At 40.3% G+C, this 18,337-nt stretch overlaps 1 protein-coding gene across 3 annotated transcripts in view; it reads right to left on the bottom strand.

Annotated features, from left to right (window-relative positions):
* The window catches only part of mcamb (melanoma cell adhesion molecule b), a 40,205-nt gene extending 22,520 nt beyond the window's left edge, over positions 1 to 17,685 (bottom strand). For all 3 annotated transcript variants that reach the window (XM_044120571.1, XM_044120572.1, XM_044120573.1), the window contains exons 1-2: positions 17,399 to 17,685; positions 15,232 to 15,369 (exon numbers count right to left, since the gene is read on the bottom strand). In XM_044120571.1, coding sequence (XP_043976506.1) covers positions 15,232 to 15,298 — 67 coding nt within the window. In that variant the 5' untranslated portion in view covers positions 15,299 to 15,369; positions 17,399 to 17,685. The remainder of the gene's footprint in view (positions 1 to 15,231; positions 15,370 to 17,398) is intronic.
* Between the last annotated feature and the right edge of the window lie 652 nt (positions 17,686 to 18,337).

Below are 18,337 nucleotides of genomic sequence, written 5' to 3'. Positions count from 1 at the left end.
GTGTCCCAACCCGTCTCCGTGTGCTTCGCAGTTACTTTTCAGCACAATATAGGAGCTTGTTTTAAGTACATAATTTGTTAAAATTGATGAAAATCTAAGTTCAAGTCTCTATAGTCTATAATATGGGTAAGGAGAATCCTTACAGCTTATCAAATATTGGATTTTTGGGTGTGAAATCACAAAACCTCAGTTGTAGCAACTTTCTGATAGTCCTTTGTGATCGGATCAGAACATATTGTTCCGCATTAGGAATGATAACATCTGCTACTTTCTATGTGCTTTTTATTTTTTGCATGATAGTTGTAGCTATCAGATATGAAGATCCCGACACACTCAGCTGCCAAAAGTGGCACAGCGCTCTGCGAGCTGAGCCTAATTCCTCCTTGATAAGAGGGCCTTTGGTCTCCTGTCAGCAGTTCATACAGTCCAAAGGAAGTTCATTCTGTTCTCTGATAGCTCTACTTGGTGCCCCTTACTCGGTTTACACTCTCAGATATTTTTGATACACCCTCCTCCACAGACATTTATACAGACAGATTAAAAATGAGTTTAATTTATGACTTCATGTGGGATGCGGTCATATTCCCATGGTTTACTCTACGGCTCCCATAATTTTGAAAAATAAATAAATATGGGGAATTACATTCCGCCTCCCAAACCTACACCTACTTCCCTTCCTGTGTGTGTGCGTGTGCGTGCGTGTGTGCGTGGGCGTGGGCGTGTGTGTGTGTGTCAAAGTGGATCTCAGTGGGCCATTTCCTCATGCCTGCTCCCATGATGGTACAAACTCCCCCCCTCCATCCTCTTTCCCACGTTCCAGTCCACCAAACGGTCTCCATGTCAGCCACTCTGTGAGCAGGCAGCAATAAAACAACACACGCTGTATGAGAAAGGCCAGCAGGGACAATATTTTTCTGCTACTCAGATTGTGACGATACAGAAATTCAGACGGGGAGCGAGGGGAGTCTCATGACACGGCTTCTAAACTATGAGATGTGCGCCGCTTGCTGCTGGCATATTAGGGCTAAAGATAGATTACACATGAGCGCAGATGCGAGCAGCCACACACTGAGAGCTCTCTGGCCGTTCACGCACAGGATGAGCTCTTTGCCTTTTTTGGTAGAAGGTGCAACAATGACTCACAACTGTTTTTCCCCCGTTTATAATGAGTAATTGTTCTGCTGCCTTTTGCTCCTTTCTCTGCAGGTGTTTATGAACTTATCTAAATGGCAGACCAAACTGAGACTATCAGCATTGTGAGCAGTAATAGTGCAAGCTGCTCGTGTCATCTACATTGTTAAGTTTCCAGCTGGTTTGTGACAAGAGAATGAACAATAAGTATGAGTGTATTTCCACCCATCAGTCATCTGCATGGTTATTTATCCACCGTGAGTTGAGGCTGCAGCGTTACTGACAACCTTCATTCCAAGCTACAGAAAGCTAAATATTAGACACAGCATTCGGCAAACGCTGCTTAAAGAAAAACAATGGTAGAAAGATTTATGACGTAAAACAAGAAATACAAACATACAGATCTGGAAAAACTTAAAAGACCACTGCACTGAATCCCAGTGAAAACCTCCTGGTTATTCCACCAAATACTGATTTCTGAAGTCCTCCTCAGTTAAAACATGACTTTGTTGTCTCTAAATGAAGATGAACTTGTTTTCTTTGCATTATTTACGGTCTGAAAGCACTGCATCTTTTTTGTTATTTTGACCATTTCTCGTTTTCTGCAGATAAATACAAAATGTTTGCTTCAGTATATAGTCAGTAGTTCACAGAATAAAAGAACAATGTTCATTTTACTCAAACATTTACCTATAAAGAGTAAAATGAGAGCAGTGATCCATTTTTGCAGTGGTCTCTTAATTTCTTCCAGAGCTGTATGATATGCCATGGACACACTTACATTGAGTTTTTAATGTTATTTTGTTCCCAAAAGAGACACGTCTGCCCTGCCGTCATTGATCCTTACCCAAAAGAAGCCAATTAGAAAATTTTGCAAATCCCACCTCTTTCCAATCATTGAACGCACCATGCTAACAACTGCCAGGTCAAGCTGACAGCCTCAGTCTTTGATCCAGAGACTATTAATGAGGGAAGAGTTTCAGCGTGAGTGAAGAACGTCGGAGAAACTAATTATGGAGGTTGTGGAAGATCAAGAGAGAGCTGGACTATTTGTAGGTAATATGAAGGGTAGGCAGAGTACAACAATCATCTTTTTAATTTGTTGTTTCTTCTGAACTTTGTTCAGGAACATTTTGTTTTTTATTTCAAAGAGTATCTTATCTAAAATATTCCCATGGTGATGATTGGTTTTATAAAGCTGGCGGCGCTAACTGTGCTAATCATAAAGAACATTTAAAATGCCTACCCAAACATTTACTCTAATCAACTTATTAAAAACAAGACTGCTGAGTAAGTAATTTTGACAGCACTGGCACATAATTTATCCTTTTTTGTTGCCTCAAAGTTGGCCTGAGGAGTCAGTGGCACTGAATCTTCAGCAGCCTCCATTAGAGTGGAAGGAACGTTTTGTCCATCACAGCATTGTTTTGAAGAGAGGCATGAATTATTAACAGTGTTTTGACCTGACTGGAGATGAGTCGGAGATCCAGGCGGGTTTCTAGTCTTGACTTTTGCAGCTCCCGAATGAGAGCGAGGATCAGACGTTTGTGTTGTGAGAAAACTCACAGAAATGTGCAAAACTTGAATACTTATTTAATGCTCTGAAAAAGGTGTTTACCCACTTACAAATTTCTTCTACTTTTGTTTTTTCTGCCACACTTACTGTGATCACCATAAAGACATATAAGGTAAACATATGAGGCAGTTTTCATATTGGAATTTATCGATTTCATTTATCCAACCTGGATAAATGATCCAGTCATATTTATTAGATTAATTATTGAAAAGTTAATTCATTTCAGTATCTCAATTTACCAAATCAAACACTTTATATAGACAGATTACACAGAGACTTATCCTTTGAACTCTCTATTTTTGTTAATTGTGATCATTTTCTGCTAACAACTGTTGAAAACACAAAATTTTATATTTGAAAATTGCATCAGAATCCCATTACTACATAAATGTGGACTGAATAAAGTCTTTAACACCTACTACTTTTAGTCTGACAATACAGCCTCACAGGAATGCATCTTTTTCTTTATTCCATGACTATCATTGCCCCTCGGCCGAATCCAGAAATCGTTGAAACACAACCTATCAGACAACACGAAGTGGGCTAAAAGATCCCAGAAAGCACCAGATCATGCCCAGATCTAAAATGATTCAAAGACAGTTGAGAAACTCACTGACATGTGTGTCTGGGAAGCACTGAACCAAAGTGAGAGCCTTAGTTAAAGTGGAAGAAAACACGGAGCAGTGGTACAACAAATTACTCCAAAAGTGCAAGACTACAGCTGACCCAGAAAATAAAATAAAATAAAATACAAAGAGCATCTCTCACTTGCCAAAAGCAGCCAAGACTGTTGGGAAAATATTCTGTGAACTGACCGGACAGTTGTGAAACTTTTTGGACGGTCTTCATCCCATAACATCTTGTGTGAAACTGGCACCGTTTCAGAAAATGTCAAACAGTATGTCTACTGTTAAACATGGTAGTGGCAGTGTGGTGGTCTGGGCCTGCTCTGCTGCTTCAGAAATGCACAATAAGTTAATTGAAGGAACCACAAAGTAGAAAAATGCATTAGCTTGTCACCTTACGCTCGTCAGCAAAGAAAAATGGACCAAAATGACTCGTGTCCAGTTTCTGCAAATGTCGATGTTCACTTTTGCAGTCAAGAGTGGGACAAACAGATTTGGGGAACAATTAGTTTTTCCTTCTATCCAACAAAATCAGCACTTTTGTTTATAATAGCTTATCTTCTCCGATATTAACATTTCTTTGATCATCTGAAACTTTTATTTTGCCTTCAAAAGGCTAAAAAAATGACTAAATGTGTATGAAGGTAGATAACTTCTCACAGCCTCACAGAGATTTTAGTGTTTTTAGTGCAAAACCTAATTTAGTAGATCACATCACGCAAACATTGGCAGCAGCTTCTGTGTTCAGAAACACAGTTCTGATACTGATCAACCCATTAATTGTCTGCTGGCGTTCAACACAGTTTTCTTCTCACTCAAGCAGCTAAAAGCGCCACTGCTTTTCATTTAGACATTAGTCTGATACGACTTGCACATTCTCAGTAAATCAGAGAGGTGATGACAACCGATAAGCAATCTTCAAATGAGCTGATCACAATCAAAACACTGTTGGAGCATGCAAACTCAGAGTTAAGTGGCATGATGTTCTTTCTAAGATAAACATCCTGCCAACATTTTGTTTCAGATTAATAAACATGCTTGATATACATGCATCCATAATTTTTATACCAGTATTATAAACATGACTGGTGGAAAATGTTTTTTTTTACCAACATGTGCAATGTGATATTTATGATAGACTTTTTTTCTTGTGATTTGTTAGAAATCATCTTTTGAAGCAGAAACGGTCAAACAAAATCAGACTCAAATCAGCTCATCTCTTTCTAATTCCAGTTCTTCGTGTTCATGGACGATGCGCTGCGACGTTGTTGGTGAAAAAATGTGCTTAAGCCTTTCAGCAGCTAGAAAGAAGAAAGTAGAAGAGTGTCTCTGTCTAATCAGGGAAAACTACTTACATTCCTTTGAACACCCGTCTTTCTGCTGAGTTTGATGATGTTTCCATAAAGCTACACGTTCTTAGCATCTGCTCTGATGTGCCTCGGTTAATAAAACACCCAGAGACAGCTGAGATACTCACATCTTTTGATAAAACTAACCCAGAAACTTTCAGACTCATATCTAAGCAACAGCAGCCCACCCAAACTGCATCACTTCCTCTCCTCTCAAACCCTCTTACATGCTCCCGTCATGCTGAGATTATTAATGACTCAACATCCCAGCGGCTGTAATTATTAGCCATAACTACCCTGGTAAACAAGCAAACCGCTGACGTCTGATCTCGATCACGTTAGAGAAAAAGAAGGAGCAGCTGAAAGCGGCGATGGCCTTCAACCCAGCTAGGAGGGGGATTTTACACAATGGTAACACTTTCAAACAGCAACTGAGAGAGTCTGTGAGATGCTGACCCCAAAGGAGGAGAAGCACATGAACAGAAAGATCGGAAACTTTCCCCGCAGCCTGAGATGGAGGACAAATTACTGCCTTAAATGTGGATTCACAGTTTTAGCGATCATTACAAAACACTGAAAGAGTAATCCTCTCTGCTTTTCAATCAGACTCTACTTGTATTCTTACTGTAGATTTAAACTATTCCAGTAAACAGATCTGGTGCTTCAGCGTAGCAGGATGACTCCAAACTAAACTCGTACAAATTTAAAAAGCCAACTCTCCCTTCAGCTTCAGAAGGCCAATCATCGAGAAGCAGTTTTGTTTTCAAAATCTCTGCTTATATGAACAAAATGTCAACGGTGATGATCTTGCAATATAAAGTAAAAATACAGGTGTTTCACATTTTACACATTCTACTTTTTTGATGTTAAACTGTTAAACGTTTTAACAAACAAAAATGTGGAAAATTACCCCAAGAAGTCAGATTGTGCTGTGCTTCGGCCATGTGGTGAAAAAATATTTCCTCAGTTTCTGCTGAAATGCTTCTGATCGAACTACTTTGGCCTGGTTGTCCAAACAAACCTGGTCCCATGTAAAATAGTAATTGTCCTCTGAGCCCTACAGCTGCTTGTCCCACATTGACAGGAGCAGATTTGTAACAACTGAGTGAGAGACACAATGATTCGGCCATTTTGGGTTTGTGAGCATGAACATGTTTAAGGTTTTACAGCAGCATTTCACTCCGATTTAAGTTCAGATTTTGACAAGAAAACTCATTTTTGGACCTACTAGTGTGTTTTGGACTATTGTCCAAAAGCCAGGAAGTGATTGTCTCAGTCTACAGATTGTTCCTTCAAAAGTTTTTCTATATTTTCCCAAACAAGTACTCATGAAGGACTTTAAAGCTGCAAGTCTTAATAGGGAAGTGAATATTTAAGGCATGAAGCAGAAAGCAATAAAAATAAAGCAACAGCAAATCTGAAGACGTGTTACTGTTCCAGCAACAAAATAGTTGCATGCAAAAGTCTTGGGGTTGGGTTAGGAATAAATTACTTTAGATGCTTACAAATTAAGATAAGAGTTTAGTTTTGCAATGACACCGCCGTTAATAAATCTTCACACACACATGTTCGATATATCACGCGTCTCATATCCTGTCTGACAGTTTAAACAGGGTTGATTTCAACATTCTTGTACAACCCTTCTGACGCCCCGGCCGTTAATTACCACTTAAAGCCACATTGCCCCATAAAGCCATCATTCTGACATTGGAGTCGCTGTGACTGACGAGGAGGAGCAGATGGCTCGTCTGAAAGCCATTAAACCACCTTTGACCCAAAGTGGAAAAAAGACAGACTTCTGGAGCCCTTCCAAAGCAAAACGAGAAAAAAATGACTGGTCTTATATATACTTGTCTTATATTTAAATACGCACAGGCAATCTTGAAACCCAGTAAAGAAATTTCCTCTTAGTCTCAGAGCCTCAACATCTGTGAGAACCGATGAGATGATGTGCACTTAACGTGACGAGAAGACAAGTGAGGGTGTATAAGTCAAGGCAGTGGATGAGGATGAAAACCCAACTCAAGAGTGAGTCAAAAAGTCCCAGTCTGTTAATGTTTCTACATATTTGATTGGTTTGTGAAGCTGCTTTCTTTCCCTAAGCTAACATAGGAACTCCACTGATAGTTAATAGATATCCAACAATCACCATTCTTCCTCCTTTTTCCTGGAAAAGGGTTGATCAGAATATAGAAAGGGCAACAGAGATGATGATGATGGGAATTAGTGAATGTTCTTCCAGGTGTGTGCTGAGACCCAGAATGAATTATTTCAAATTAAAAAAGACAGTCGAAGGAAGAATAGAAATAAAACCTAATTTAAAAGTGACATGTTCACAGTTTACATGTTGTGGATGGATTAGGGTTAGGGTTAGTTTTTTCTTGATCAAACCAAGTCAAAATAAGTTGGAATGATTAAAATAAGAAATTATTTCTCTGACCTTTGCTTCAAAGTTGGTGACCTGATCCTCCTTTCTACCTCTTATCTAATCACAGTGTCTTTACTGACCTCCTCAGCTGTTTTACCATTTATTTTGGGGATCATCCAACAGATTATGGCTACTCTGGTTTGTTTTTGCTGACTGTGAGCAAGCAATCCCACAGAGGACAATTACATTCATTACACTCCCCAGCAGACTCTTATTATCATGAACAATTAGCAAAACAAAGTGACAGGGAACAGACATGACACAAATCACAGCTTCATCAAACCAGCTTAGGTCCTGCGGTAGGAACACAGTGATTTTTGGCAGCTCCACTGTAGATTCACTGACCAATCTTGGCTCTTTGGCCCAGTATGTCAAGCAGTTTATTACAAATTTAGGTGTCAAGAGGGATGCTGGTCTTAAGCTGGAAGCACACATTAAAGCCGTGGCAAAATTCAGCTTTTTCCACTTAAGGCAGCTAGCCAAAGTAAAACCTGTTCTTTCCAGACAGGACTTTTAAACAGTGATCTAATCAATTTGTGACCACATGGCTGGATTATTGTAATAAGCTTTATATAGGAGTCACTGATTTAGATATTTCCCAGGGTCAGAGTGTACAAAATGCTGCTGCACGTCTTTTAACAGGTACACAAAAATTTGACCATATTTCCCTTATTTTAGCTTCCTTACACTGGTTGCCTGTACATTTTAGGATTCATTTTAAAATCCTCTTATTTGTTTGTAAAGCTCTTAATGGCCTTGTCCCTCCCTGTCTGTCTGAGCTGTTACATTCTTACACACCCTCCTGTTCCTTCAGGTCAGCTGATCTGCTGCTCCTGAGGGTGCCAAAGACAAAGTCCAAGATCAGAGGGGACTGTGCTTCTGGGCATAAGACAGGCCTCTTCACTTGTTGTTTTTAAGTCCATTCTTAAGACCCATCTTTTTTCCTTGGCTTTTGGAACAATCTGAGAGGTTTCACTTTGTCTTATTGTGTCTGCATATTAATGTGTATTTTATATTTGACCTTTTCTATTTTATAATTGCATTGTGTATAGCACTTTGGTCCTGTTGGTGTATAAAGCACTTCATAAAAAGAGTTGGTATGGGATGGTAAACTGTAATATACAAGGCTTAGTATTAGCAAATGAACATTGCAAATTAACCATTCTTACTGCGAGCTAAAATGAAAAAAAAAAAATTATAAATGACTTAAACGTACAAATTATTCACACCACCATTACACAAAACAAAGAGACAATTATTATTTTCACCATTAACCAATAATTATGAATAAATCTTGTCTAAAACACGGTAATAATCAGCTTAATTTCAAGAACTCCTCGGTGTTACGTTCCGCCATCTTGGATCTCGATTTTCTTGTTTTTAGCATGTAACAAAATATCCACCAGGGGGAGCTCTAGAGCTGTTTTCAAAGCTTAATTTACAAACGGCAGCACGCAGATTCAGAAACTATCTCATTATAAATCTTCATGCTAACTATGTCATTTTTTTAAACAAAAGGTTATCAAGCATGAGACTCATTTCCTTAGCATTTTTCATCACCTACCATAAAAAGATACTTCAAAGTTCTCATCTGGAGGGACATTTTTCTTTCAAACTCAGACAAAAATATCAGTTTAAAACTGAATTACAGAGTGTACCAGTGAAGGCTTCTAATTAAGATTATAAAAGTAAAGCAAATAGGAGACTGATTAGGACATTGTGGGGTTCAGTGTTTTGTCAGCTGGTTCAAACCTTCAGATGATGATTGAAAGATTGTACTTCCCATTAAATCACTGCCATTCCTTCACTGTCACAATTCCTTGTACGATGTGTATACAGTCACAGTCACTGTCAATATTTGGAATAATTACTGTATGTCTGGATGATTTCCTTGCACAAATTACTGCACATTTGATTCTGTTTATGTTGGCCAAAATTGCCTGGTTTCCTTCTTAAAGGCGCAATTTTCCAAATTAGTGACTCGCTGGTCCAGTGAAACACCAATTTTTGCAAGAGTTGCTTCCTCATTCTTGTTGCAGAACACCCTGTCAGTGTTGTTTAGTACCTAAACACAAAACCGACATAATGGAAACATCAGACAGTTGATAAGTCAGAATTATATTGATGTCACGTGGAACCTGAATGAAACCCAGATGGTTCTTAAACAGATTTTGAATGGATTTTTTTTTTTTTTAAGCATACAAATGTTGCTATCACCTAGTTACTGTATCTGTATAGTCAGCAGAGTGATTCCCCTTCATTTAAAGACACTATTTATTTTTATAGCAGCTAATTAAATTTTATTGCCAACAACCGGCTCTGAAAGCTTAGTCAAAAGGAGATATTTTTTTCTCTCTGCCAGATTTATTGGTTCTTTCAGCTCAGACCGAGAAATGTTTACTTTGAAAGACAAACTGAAGGCGAAGACATTAATGATCACAATGAGCAACAACGAAGAATCTGCTCAAATTCAGCCGCCGTTGGATAACAAATGGCAACATGTAGCTAACTAGTGGCAGAGCGAGGCGGACATATGTTCGCTTTGTGTGTTTTGTTTGTGTTTGAACGTGGGGAGGGGAAACAGCAGCAGGTGTGCCCAGCTGTGTCTGATGAGATGACGTCAACACCTCTGGGAGTCAGAGGAAAGTTTGGCTCCTCGGATTCTCTGCTAGCTGAGGTGAGCTAAAACCTGATCCATAAAAATGCTTTTGGCCCTCAGGCAAATAATCGCTCTGAGATGAAACGAGCCTCAGGCACCTGTCTACCTATGTTCAATGTGTTTGTTTGATTTTTGTTATTTTGATGTGAATTTTCCTTCTAGGGATTAATAAACTATTTCCCCAGAGGCGAATATTACTCTACTTAAACCCTTTTGAAATTTGTTCATTTCATTTAATTCCTTTGTTCTGTTTGATGTAATGATTAAACTAAATTATATGCAAAAAAAAAGAAGAAAAAAATTGTTTTAGTGGCAATTATAAAAGGGACAGCTCCTATGTGTGCAACTCACATGCAGCCTTCAAACTGTAAAATGTGATAAGAGGAGAGGACAGATGGCAGTTTCCAACTTTCCTCCAAACCGTTAACCTTTGTAAATTATAAAATTATCATTATGAAAAGACATTAAAGCTGAAAAACTAAAAAGTGACGAGGACTCGACTTAATCCCTGGTTCCCTGCGAGTTTTAAAAGACCAGGCTGCGGTTAACTCTCTGATAAGGGAGAGTGAACTAAACTAAACCTTTACTTCCTGTTTCCTTCCTTTTGCCATTTTTCATTGTAAACACAAGTTAAGCCACTCACTGCTGCAACAAAAGCTGTTGATGTGAGGATGTGTCTGCAGGCTGATTCTTTTGCTGGAGCAACAGTATACAAACAATCATCGGCTGCTACTTAGCGCCCGCACAAAATGGCCTCTACAACAGCAGCACGACGCCCTGAGAGCTTTCTCAAGCTGTAACAAGCCCTCTCGATCCCCTGCACTGCTGTATTGACCCAGGTAATGGAGATAATGGATGTTATTTGCATCGAGAGAAAGATCAAACGGAGAAAGGAAACCCTTTGTTTCAACAATTCCTGGTCCCAAGTGCACAGCCATTATTCTGGTTTATCAGGGAAATGATGCGCTGCACCCAAACACCAGCTGCACAGATATCACTTAAAAACAAAGCACTTGTGAAGCTCTCTGTCTCTGCGTGGCATTGGGAGGAATACTGCAGAATTAAAAGCATGATCTCACTGTGACGCTTTGGAGCCAACGTTTGATGAAAACTTAGCCGAGGAGCAACAGCTGAGCCCACATGACCATGTGGCGCCCCTGGATAACCCGGAATCCTGAAACCTTTTCCAAAGACAAAACGCTCCCGCCAGGTGAAACGAGACAATAGCGTCAATCAACATTGTCTGTGAGTTCAGCTTTAAGTATCCGAATTATTTATGGGACTTCCTGAAGCATGCTGGGAGTTGCAGAGAAGTCTGAAAGTCACTCAGATCAAAAGCTCTCTTTTATGTAGCTTTACCTAAAGAAAAAAGTAATTGGTTCCCAGTTTAAATCACATAACATTTAACTGGTTTTCAATAAAAGTAAGACAGCATGTGGTTTTAGCTAAAGGTCCGTTTGAAGATACAACTGTGCACAACGGGGGTTTTTTATTATTATTTTTATTATTTTTGCCAGACTTTAGTGTTTTCTTTGAACGTGGGTCATTTTAGCTTCAATATCCAGAAATTTTCTATTCGTTATTTGATCATTTGCAGTTGTTTGTTGATTAAGCCTCTAAGTCAATCTAATAAACCAAACAGTGTTTAAAAGGCACCTATGTGCACAAGTAATGAATCTAAGCAAACACCTTAACGAAACACATTTGAAGTGTTTCCTTGATGCATAAATTGAGTAATTTGTTAATTTCCTATAGATTTAAATCAACTTTCTCAATCCTAGAACATCTTTTCTCTGTTGTTTGATGAACTCATTTAAAAACATGTAATCAGCTTGTCATAATTTTATCCGGCTGATCAGGTCTCAAAGAAAACAGATCTAAATGAACAAGGAGAAGCTTGATTGGTGCATCTCATAAAGGAAGTGGGAAACAGCATTTAAGCTTCGTTACAATTTTAGAGATCTAGCAAGAAAATAATCAAGAGTAAAATAAGATTGAACTATCAATGCAGGTGCAGTTGCAACAAGGGCGTATATAGGGTGATGTAGAAGAAGCTGTTCTCAAAGGAGCGGCCTTTTAGACAAAAAGCACACTCAGTAATCCCAAACATTTTCCAAACAGGAACCACTTTCCGCTGTTTCCAGATGACTCTCAAGCTTCGTCCCCTATTTCCTTTCCAGGAGTCGCAAGAGATCTGGATAATGTTTCACTAATCCCAACAAGCGTAAACTCACAAAAACACTTTGGACAACTCCGGATTGATAACATAATGTAATGGTAATCAAACAAACGGCACAGGGTGGCTCCTTTTCGCTGCGTTTGCACGGGGGAAGAAGCACAGCATGAAATGCTCCAGACTTTTACTTCAGGAGCAGGACACACTTTCCCCACACACTGGGCTTTGATTTTATGGTGGTGTTTAAATTTGTTGATTGAAAAAGGCTTGAGGAATATATGTATTAGATTTACGTGGCGTTCCCAAAGTTATGCGCCACATCGTAGTTTCTATAAACACAACTCAAACAAACTATGTTCACAAATCCTCCGAAGAGGCAAGAAATGCCCCAATGTGACTGCAGAAGTGTGCCAGAAGATAAGTCTGAATTTAAGGAGTTTCATTTCAAAGGAATTCGGATCTGCTGATGCCGGGCCAGATTACTGAGCCGCAGTTTTTCTATGCTGCGGTCGTGACGCAACAAGGGCATTTTCTGTGCCTGATCAGCTCTCTTCTTCTGAGCTCATGAAACTGAGGCACAGCCCCACTTTTTTTTTTTTTTTTCAACTCCGAGCGATGACCTTTAAACTGTTCGGGTCTACTGTGGATGCTCTTTGGGCCGACTTGATGAGCTGATGTCACAGGAAGTTAACTCATTACTTATCAGCGATCGGAGCTGAAGTCTAACAGCTTGTGCCCTGATGAAAGGTTGCATTTTCTGGCAGGGACACACTCATTTTAAGACTGCAGTATCAGGAGAAGAGTGTGTGGTTGTGTGTGTGCGCGTGTGTGCGTGTGGGTGTCCGTAGGTGTGTGTGTGTGTGTGTGTGTGTGTGTGTGTGTGTGTGTGCATGTGCGTGTGTGCGTGTGTGGGTGTGTTTTTATCAGACCAAGTCTCTACTTAAATTCTTTTTAGATTTATTAGTCTGGATTTCCCTTTTTAAAAGGTAGTAAATTACAGCACTTTCTTTTCTTTTTCTTTTTTTTTTTTTTACAATTTTATACAATAAAACTGAAAACTTTAATCATTTTTAGGTAGAATTTGATATAATAAGCCGACATAAATTAGCACATTATTCTGAAGTTGAAGAAAAATAAGATATAGCTTATTTTCTACTAATTTTCTGGCAAACATTTCCACTAATCTTGCCACTTTCACTTTCACTTTCATGAAAGTACTTTCCCAATGAAAGTGCTTTCATTGGGTGAAACAGAATTCATCCATCGTTTATTCTCAGCATAGATCCATCTTTTCTATGAAAGCCTCAGAGGTTTCTTATGTAGGTGAGCAAACAGCATCATAAAGACCAACAAACGCAGAACGAGAACTTCAAACGTCCTTCGAATCGCTGCAGAAATACAGAGGTTGAGCTGGAGGAGTTGCCAATTAAGCCCGCAGTAACTTTGGAGGAGCTGCAGAGTTCCTCAGCTCTGCTGCCTATCTCTAGCAGGCGTTTGGCAAGAGGCAGGGAACAATCTGAAACAGGTAAAGCCTGTTTATAACAGGACAAGCAATCATGCACGCAAACCTCAGGGCAATTAGAGCAAACAATTAACCTGACAGTTGTGTTTTGGGGAGGAACCAGAGTGCCTGTGGAGAATTCACACATAAACTGAAAAACATGCAAACTCCACGTGGAAAGACTCCTGCAGGCCAGGACTTCTCGCTGCAAAGCAACAGCGCTAGCACTTTTGTCACTGCGCACTGTGGTGGTTTTAACTAGGACTGATTCAGAGCATCTTAGATTTTATTTGTGAAACATTGTTTAAGAGCTGCCCAAAAATATATATCCTTTATCCTCAGAATTATGCACCACTTTGTGCTGGTCTGCCACGTATAATCTGGATAAATACATTGCAACTGGAGGTTGAAAAAATGCAAAAAGGTTTTGACGTGTGTGAACTCTGCATGTTTGACACTTCATTTGTTGTTGTTTAGGAAAACACCGGTCAAAACATTTAGTGAAATTTTTTCTCTTTCTTTACGTAAATTGCAGCCAAAATATGAAAAATTTTCAAAATGTGCTTACAGCTTCACTCTTTATCTGCAGTCGCATGAGATCACAAAACTGATTAGGATGGCAGAATGAATGGCTGCGTGGATTTATGTATTTGTGATGAATGACTTCAGGATGCCAGAAAGTCAGCAAAGGACAAGACCAGGAAGCGGGTGTGCTAACGGGAGCAAGAATGCAAAGAGATCACAGACAATAGCCTGAACTCAAACAGAGGTTCAGCACAATACATCAAGGATGAAGAGCAGGAGGAGGAGGAAGGTTTGTGGGGCTGGAGACAAACAGGGATAAGGAAAAGGTAACGGTGTGAGGAGAGTCAAAGGGGAAGCCATGAAGACAGGAAGGCCGGCGCTGTTTGAAGAAAGAACCAAGAGTAAATCTTGTGCTTAAGAATGCATAAAATTATAAACATCTCAGGACTTTCTATTAAAAGAAAAGGCACTGCACTCCTACACATGAGAGCAGATTTCACAGCGTGTCAAACCCCCCGCCCCCGTCTCGAGCGCCGAGCCTGAACAGCGCCACATAAAGTTCAGACGTGCATTTCAGATTGGGAGGAACATAGAGGAGCTATTCTGTGCTGCCCGGGAAGCCCAGAGCCACTTGATCACTGCTGGGACAGTGACAGAGAGCAGACAGAGATCTCCCTCATTCTGCACCTCTGTGGTTGCTGCTGCTGGCTAAAAATACACGCAGTCCAGCAGAACTTCAGATAGCTTGCAACAGATAGTATGGAAACTTGATCACTATTGCAGAGCAGCTTCCCAAGTTCATATGCAACAAGTGAACAAGTCGGGACTCTTGTTCATGTCATCCATTGGACTACTTAGTCCTCAGTTGATGTAAGCAGCAGAATTGTATCAACTTCTGCATTGAAATTAACAGGATAAATATGTCAAAATTGTTCACTTCAATCCGTTTTCTGCCTGGAATAAAAGAGCATAAAGGATTCCTGAGATTGTGGGTAAAATAATTAAGGTAAAATAAGAACAGAAGCAGAACAGAAAAGTTGTTCCTGCAGATAAACAGCTTCCTTCAGTGGCTAAGATAATAGCAACAGAGTTAGTCTTAACTTCATTACAAGTCATGCTCAAATGTGACAAATGCCCTCCGAGTTAGGCGTTCTTCTTGCTTTCATTCACTTTGTGGCGTGTCTGTGTAGAGATCCTGACTGCCATCCCTCCGAAAGCAGCCCAGTCCTCCCTGAAACCCAGCAGCAGCGACTCACTCACCTCCCCAGGTGTGCAGGAGGCACAGCAGGCCCAGCAGCAGCGGAGAGGCAGCGTCCCGTACGGCCATGGTGGTCGGTCCGAGGCAGAGATGTGTGTGCAGAGGTGTGTTTAGAGGAAGTCTGCGCCTCACTTGGTGAACTGCTTCGATACACACAGCAGAGAGAGAGAGAGGAGCAGCGTGAGGAGGCAGATGATGCAGAGAGAGGGAGGGAGAGAGGAACATAGTTCCTCCACTGCAAAAAGAAAGGGATGAAGGCACTCAGACACTCTGACAGGCTCATCTACTGCTACACCGCCTCTAATGTTCGTTTATAACTCTCCTGTAGCTGCACTATGTCTACTTTCTGGAGATAATTAAACCGACTCATGCTTTCATCCCAATGCTTATTGAGCACACAAGTTAGATATCTTTTGCAGCGGATAAAAAGAAGGAGGAACAACTGGGGGAGAGAGAGGGCAAGACAAGCAGAGAGGAGGGCGGGTGCCTGAGAGGAAACACAAATGATGCGAGCAAGTTGCTGCCTGGTTTGCCCCACCTTTTTTTTTGTTTCTGAAACACAAATGTTTCCTTAATGAAAGTGCTAAGTCTTGGTTATCTTTCTTTACATTCACCAACAGGAAACCTCAACCCTACTAAGAGAGGGACAACCCTCTGGAGGTCTTGATTTGTGGGAGTGGTGGCCAGTCATAAAAACAGGACGAGATCTTTGATTTTGAATTGCATGTAATCATTGACTGGCTGAGCTTGTTTTTTATTGCATCGCCTGCTGGAGAGGAAGTACTTGGTGAAGGTGTGCCTGTCAGTTTGCACAATAGAAAGATTAAAATAAGATCCTATGTCAGTCTGGCTTCGAAAAGAAGATAAATCCTGGACAAAAACTCATTAGAGCAAGTGAAGACTTGAAACTGGGGCAGTGGTTCACCTTCCAGGAGGAACACAACCATAAAGATGCAACCAAACCTGGAAGACAGTAGTTTAAACCAAAGTCCAGATCTAATGTTGATGTAACCAAGGCCACCTGACAAACCTTACTCTGTATGTAAATATCTGGTTTCAACAGCTGATGATCCACTTTTCAGTTTATTGGCTGTGGACATCAGATTTCTATATGAAATGTTATTTTGTTTCACGGTTCACCAAACCCTGCAGGCCGACATGCTTCTCATAGTTTCTGGAAGAGAAAAGTTCCCAGAGCATCACTGGTTCAACACTGTGCTGATCAGCGGTGCTTTTTCCCATTTTCCTCCTTTTTATTCATGTGAAACACATCTAGAATATTTATTGTCTGAAAATTCACAGTTTTACATCTTTTAATGAGTCACAACAACATTTAATTTCCCTTTAGCATTAATAAAATATTTTTGAATCTGAATTTTACTCCACAAGTTTTCATTCTCACACAACCAGTAAGCACATGGACATCGATTGCTTTATGAATTTTACCATATTTATGCGGTAAAGTTCTGGCAAACACAGCTGCTGGTATTTTACCGTAAATTAGAGACGTTTTTTTGTTTGTTTTTTTACAGTGTACAGTATTAAATCAAGAAAGTATAACTTCGGACTTCCGGGTATGACCGCAAGGTATAAGGTCGCGTTCCTTGCGTTCCTGTTCCTGACAAAAATCCTGAAACTTTCCTTTTAAAAATCACTGAACGCTACAACAACGGTAACTGACTTTGATTTGGGTGAAACTATGCCAGGCCCTGGAAGAATGAGCAAAGATAAGTCAAAAATAACTATGCAATCCAAGTTGACGAACTACGGACCACAAAACGTGGAGCTTAGCTCAAACGAGGCTAGCAAAAAAAAAAAAAAAAAAAAGTTAGCAAGTAGCCGAGCAGCAACAAGGGAGTTGATGAAGAGCTAGCAGCTAACAGCGGCGAAATGAATAACTCACTCGGCGACAAAGCAGATATACTTGGAGCAATAAATAGCTTAAAGTCTGCGTTTTCTGGAAGATTTGATGGTGTTATGACGGCCATAGAAGCAGTGAGGAAAGAAGAGGGTGCGTGTGCGAAGCGTTTGAGGCATGCGGAGGAACGTTTGTCCACAATAGAAGACGAACAAATGTCGCTAATTAACAAAGTTAAGAGCTTGGAGGAAACGAAGAAGCTAATGGAGGAAAGGATAGATGACATAGAAATGCGATCTCGCCTCAACAACCTTAGATTGGTGAATCTCCCTGAAGGCGCGGAGGGCTCCGCAGCCTGTGGATTTTTGGAAAGCTGGTTACCAGAAGTGTTGGAGGTGCCTGCTCTGAGAAATCCGCTGATTCTCGAAAGAGCTCACCGTGTTGGCCCGAAAGGAAACGCAGAAGCACCCCCAATAATCGTAATTATGCGATTCCTTAATTACAAACAAAAGGACCTGATATTCAAAGCAAGGAAAGTAAAAACGGATATCCTCTACAAGAACCAACGGTGAGATTCTACAACGACGTGCTACGGAGAGACACAAGCAGCGCGAGCAGTACGATGGAGTCCGCAAGCGCCTCCGCGAGCTCGGGCTGAGACACGGCGTCATTCCTCCGGCTAAACCGGTGCTAACTGGTGCTAACGTACCAAGGGGAAACTTTCAAGTTCAACACACCAGCAGAGGTCCAAACGTTCATCGATCGGATTCAGAAGGGACAGATAAGTGCAACGGAGTGACTGGATTAACGCAGTACTGATGGAATGTAGCGTTGGTGCGTCTCTGCTAAATATACCTTTTTGTTAGATCATCATTATGTTACATGGTATAATGTGAAGTTGCACTCTTTATTATATATACCTTATGCTTCTAGGTTCATTGTTCTGTTATGATGTTCTACCTCTGTTATATATACTAGAGACCACCTTAAATGTATAGGGATAATTAGACTGTTGGAAAGGCAGGAGAAGGTCGAGTAAGTACTTTTTTCTTTTCTTTTTTTTGTTAGTGGAGGTTAAAAATTGAAAGAATAGATCATAAGGATCTATACATATCAGTGGTTGGAAGGAATATAATGGGAGGGCCTGACCATTTGGTTGGGAACGGGTTTTGTTTGTTCAGGTAGTTCAGGGACTGTGGGTGTCTGTTAATTGTTCAGTTGTTTGAATGTTACCACTGAACAGAAGCAAT

This window comes from Gambusia affinis, linkage group LG06 (genome assembly GCF_019740435.1).
Source record: "Gambusia affinis linkage group LG06, SWU_Gaff_1.0, whole genome shotgun sequence".
NCBI classification, from domain to species: domain Eukaryota; kingdom Metazoa; phylum Chordata; class Actinopteri; order Cyprinodontiformes; family Poeciliidae; genus Gambusia; species Gambusia affinis.
Note: the sequence above shows the minus strand (reverse complement) of the source record. Positions and strands in the feature narration are given on the sequence as shown.